Source organism: Chroicocephalus ridibundus, chromosome 4, assembly GCF_963924245.1.
Source record: "Chroicocephalus ridibundus chromosome 4, bChrRid1.1, whole genome shotgun sequence".
In the NCBI taxonomy this organism is placed as follows: domain Eukaryota; kingdom Metazoa; phylum Chordata; class Aves; order Charadriiformes; family Laridae; genus Chroicocephalus; species Chroicocephalus ridibundus.
In genome coordinates this window covers 31,022,121-31,025,894 of record NC_086287.1, presented here as the reverse complement: position 1 = coordinate 31,025,894, position 3,774 = coordinate 31,022,121, and the positions used below count along the sequence as shown (strand labels likewise).

Sequence of the window (3,774 nt, the reverse complement as noted above, 5' to 3'; positions counted from 1 at the left end):
GAGGTTTAAGGAGCGATTTTCTGGGAGATTCTTCTAAGATAACCCCATCCATATGGGAGACAAGGTGGCCAGCAGCTGAGACGAAAAAAAAAAAGAAAAAAAAAAAAAGAAAAAAAAGGGGGAAAGAAGATTTCGGATGGCAGAGGGAAAAATAAAGGGAAGGGGGGAAAGACAACAACAACAACAAAAAAACAGGTGACACGGGGGCTGTATTGCCCCTGCTCCTTCCTGCACATCCCAGAAGCCTGGTCCGCTCTGCATCTCCCCCTTGGCACACGGCGCCCTGCCCAAGCAGGGAAGGGGATGCAGGTGGGAGAACCAGTGTCACTCCATCCTCCCCGCGATGCTGCCGCCGCCGTCGTCGCGGCCCCGCTCCCGCGGGCTGCCCGGGATGTGTAGGCGGCACGACACATCCCGGGGGCACATCTCGTCCGAAGTAACCCCCTTCCAGGGAATAATAAAAAAAGCCCCAACACCCAAACTAAACAGTTTCTGCGGGTCCTTTTCCTTCGACAGCCTTTCCTTGGTTGGCAGGTTGTCTGCATCAGTCCCCGCGGGATCTTCGCCCCCGGATATTCCCTCCGCGTTCTTGATCCGCGGCTCCCATCGGAGGGATAGAGCCAGCCGTTCTAGTCTATATTTCAAAGAAACCTGGGTTTGGGACGGGCTTTGAAGGTTTTTTCCCCACTGGCCGTTGCCAGAACAATTATATAATATTCCCCCCCCCCTCCAATTAATAAAATCAATAGTCCCGCAAAGCGTTTCAAAACATAATTCTCTGGGCGTTAAAAGGCATTACTGTTTTCTCTCGGCTGCCCTTCCCCAGTCGATCTCTGGAACAGACAACAGGCGAACGGGAAGATTGCCTTAACCCCGCATCCTGCCTTAGGGGCTCTAAAGAAGACAACAACGAGCCGTGTCCCCGCCGGGAGCCCGCGGCCCCGCGCTGCGCCCACCGGCCGGGCTGGCCGGAGGAAAACCCCCACCGGAGCCTCCGGAGCCCCGGCCGGCGCCGGGCATCGCCGCCCAAAACGAAAAGTCAGGGAACCTGCAGAGACAGGGTGCTCCAGGCTCATGCTTCCCGTAGGAAATATCCCCAGGTTTACAGCGAGATTCTTGCAGCGAACTTTATTCACCGTTTACCGGCGCACGTGGGTAAAATCAACGAACTTGAAAAGTGAGATTCCGCTGGCGCGATACAAGAGAATTATTTAAGCTTTTATGGCACAGGAGGTAAATCCTACAAAAAAAGCCCCAATCGTCAAAAATACACTTCTCCGCCGGGAAAAAAGTTATTTGTCAAAAATCATTTTATTAGTCACTGGAAGAATCAGCTATTTGAAAATAAACTAGGTCGCTAGGGTTGTTATTATTATTATTATTAATTTTTTAACAAGGAACCTCTCGAAAAGGAGAAAGAGGAGCGGAGGTTTGACAAAAATAGAGCCGCCCCCGCGCCCTGGGGTGAGACCGGCGGAGGGACGGGCGGCCCAGGCGAGCTTCGTCCCGGCCGGCCGGCCGCGCTGCCCGCCTGCCCGCCTGCCCGCCGCCCCGCTCCGTCGCCCGGCCCGCCCGAGCCCCGGTGCCTTCCCCGCAACCAGGAGCCCGGGGCTGGGGATGGGGGGGACACCCCGCGCCCGTGGGATGAGTCCGGCCCTGGAGGGCGAGTCGCCGCTGTCACCATCCCCAGGAGACGACGGCGGGGTGCGCTAAGTGCTGGTAAGCGGGGAAGACGCCGAGGGCGGCGGCGGAGGCGGGCGGGCAGGCCCGGTAGCCCTGCAGGGCGAGGGCAGCCTGGGCGCTGCAGCCCGCCAAGGGGCAGCCCAGCTTGGGGCGGGCGGCGGGCGGCGGGGGGCTGGCGGGGCAGCCGCGGCAGGGCTCCCCGTCCCGCACCAGCACCGGCACCACCACCCGGCGCAGCAGGGCGGGCGGGCGCGGCGGGGGGCTGCCGGGACCCTCGCTCCGCGCCCTCTTCATCTTGTAGCGGTGGTTTTGGAACCAGATCTTCACCTGGGTGGGGGTAAGGCTGAGGAGCCGGGCCAGCTGCTCCCGCTCCGGCGCCGAGAGGTACCGCTGCTGCCGGAACCGCCGCTCCAGCTCCAGCGTCTGCGCCTTGGAGAAGAGCACCCGCCGCTTCTTCTTCTTCTCCTCGGCCTCCGAGCCGCGGGCGGGGAGCGACCTTTGGGTGGAGTCGGGCAGGCTCAGCTCCGGGCCGCTCTCGTCGGAAGCTGGGGACAGCGAGGGGGTTAGAGAGAGGGGGCGGCCGGGGACGGGGCGCGGGGGCGGCACGGAAGAGGCGGCGGGCCGTCGAGAGCCGAACCGTCTCCCGCAGGGAGAGCCCCGGCTGTTTACCGGACCCGATTAATCCCAACAGTCAACAAGCGATGTGAGCTAACACACCCCCCCCGCAACCCCGAATACATTAAACCTAGCCCACGGGACGGAGCGGGTTTTCGCCCCCGCAGGGAGCGGCTCAATCCCCGGACGGGCACGGCCCCTCCGCAGCGCACAGCCCGGGGGCTGGTAGCGTCTGTGCTCTCGTTCGGTGCTAAAACGTAATAACGGGCTGCCCAGTCCTTTCGTTGCTGCTTTTCTCCAGCCGCTCTGTTACCTTAATATTTAACTTATCCCGATGGGGTTCCCGCATCCATCCCAAGGACGGTTTCCCCCTCCTCACACACAGGTATGGATTGAACGCCGTATAGCTGCGGCACAATTTATATGTGTGAAGTGAGAGCGATGTGCTACATAGCCGGGCTTGTGAGCCGGAGCCTGCTCGCCGCGGTGGCGAGTGCGTGGGTCTAGGCGGTGGCTCCCAGGGCGCGCTCGGCGGCAGCGGGGGGAGGTGAGGCGAGGCACGGGGCGTGTGTTTGGCTTTCCTCTGCCGTGCGTGGGGTGACCTGAAACCCCTCCAGCACAAAAAGGCAGGATTTCTTGCAACAGTGAAAGGGGAAAAAAAAAAAAAAAAAAGAATCCGGGAAACGAGCTTAAACGATAAGCGCAGAGAGAAGGACGGACACAGCCTGAGGTTTTGCTTTCTGACATAGCTGGGAACATGCACAGACCTACGGGAAAAAAAAAAAATCTTTTCTCTCTTAAGCTCGTGGCCGGGTTGTTCCTGCTGTTTCATTGTTGCAATTCAGTAATATTCTATAAAATTCCCAGCCTGGATTCCCCCCGATCCTGTAGGCTACACACGCTGGCGATTCCCTTCTTCACATCTTCCCCAAAGGAAGGGGGGAAACAAATGAAAGATAGCTGTGCGGAGATGGCGAATTCCTGTCCGTTTCATACTCACAGGGATAGTGATTTCTGTCTGTTTCTGTCCACCCTCGGTACGGCGAGCCGATGTAGTTCTCCGCTGAGTGGTGATGGTCAGAGGCTTGCTTTATGCTATTAGCATCCTGCTCTGGTAAATCCAAAATGCTCCTCACTGTAAAACTGATCCTGCCAGATGTGGCCATGGTAGGTTGCGCACACACCCCCCAAAAAATATCGTCCCAAAGCCCCGAACCCCCTCCCTTACAGGCTGCGAGGAAAAGACTGCGCCCAGTTACTGGGGAATCTCCTGGCTCAAGAGGACCTTCCCTTCCATCGCCACCTAACCCCAAATATTAGTGTCGTTTACAGAGGTGTCCTGTTTATATAAACAGTCCTCCCCACTGCAAACACTGCCTGCTTTCAAACCGTCCCTGTCTATAGGATGTTAAGTACCTGAATTAGTCAAGTGCTAAAGCCCTAATGGGAGTAGGTGTAACCCCCCCTCCCGCCACC

At 58.5% G+C, this 3,774-nt stretch overlaps 1 protein-coding gene across 1 annotated transcript; it reads right to left on the bottom strand.

Moving 5' to 3' along the window:
- Positions 1–1,677: 1,677 nt before the first annotated feature.
- Positions 1,678–3,464, bottom strand: NKX2-8 (NK2 homeobox 8). Its single transcript, XM_063331806.1, has 2 exons — positions 3,299–3,464; positions 1,678–2,228 (listed from the first exon to the last, which is right to left on the bottom strand). Exons 1-2 carry the CDS (start codon positions 3,462–3,464, stop codon positions 1,678–1,680), a joined length of 717 nt encoding a protein of 238 aa, XP_063187876.1.
- Positions 3,465–3,774: the final 310 nt, after the last annotated feature.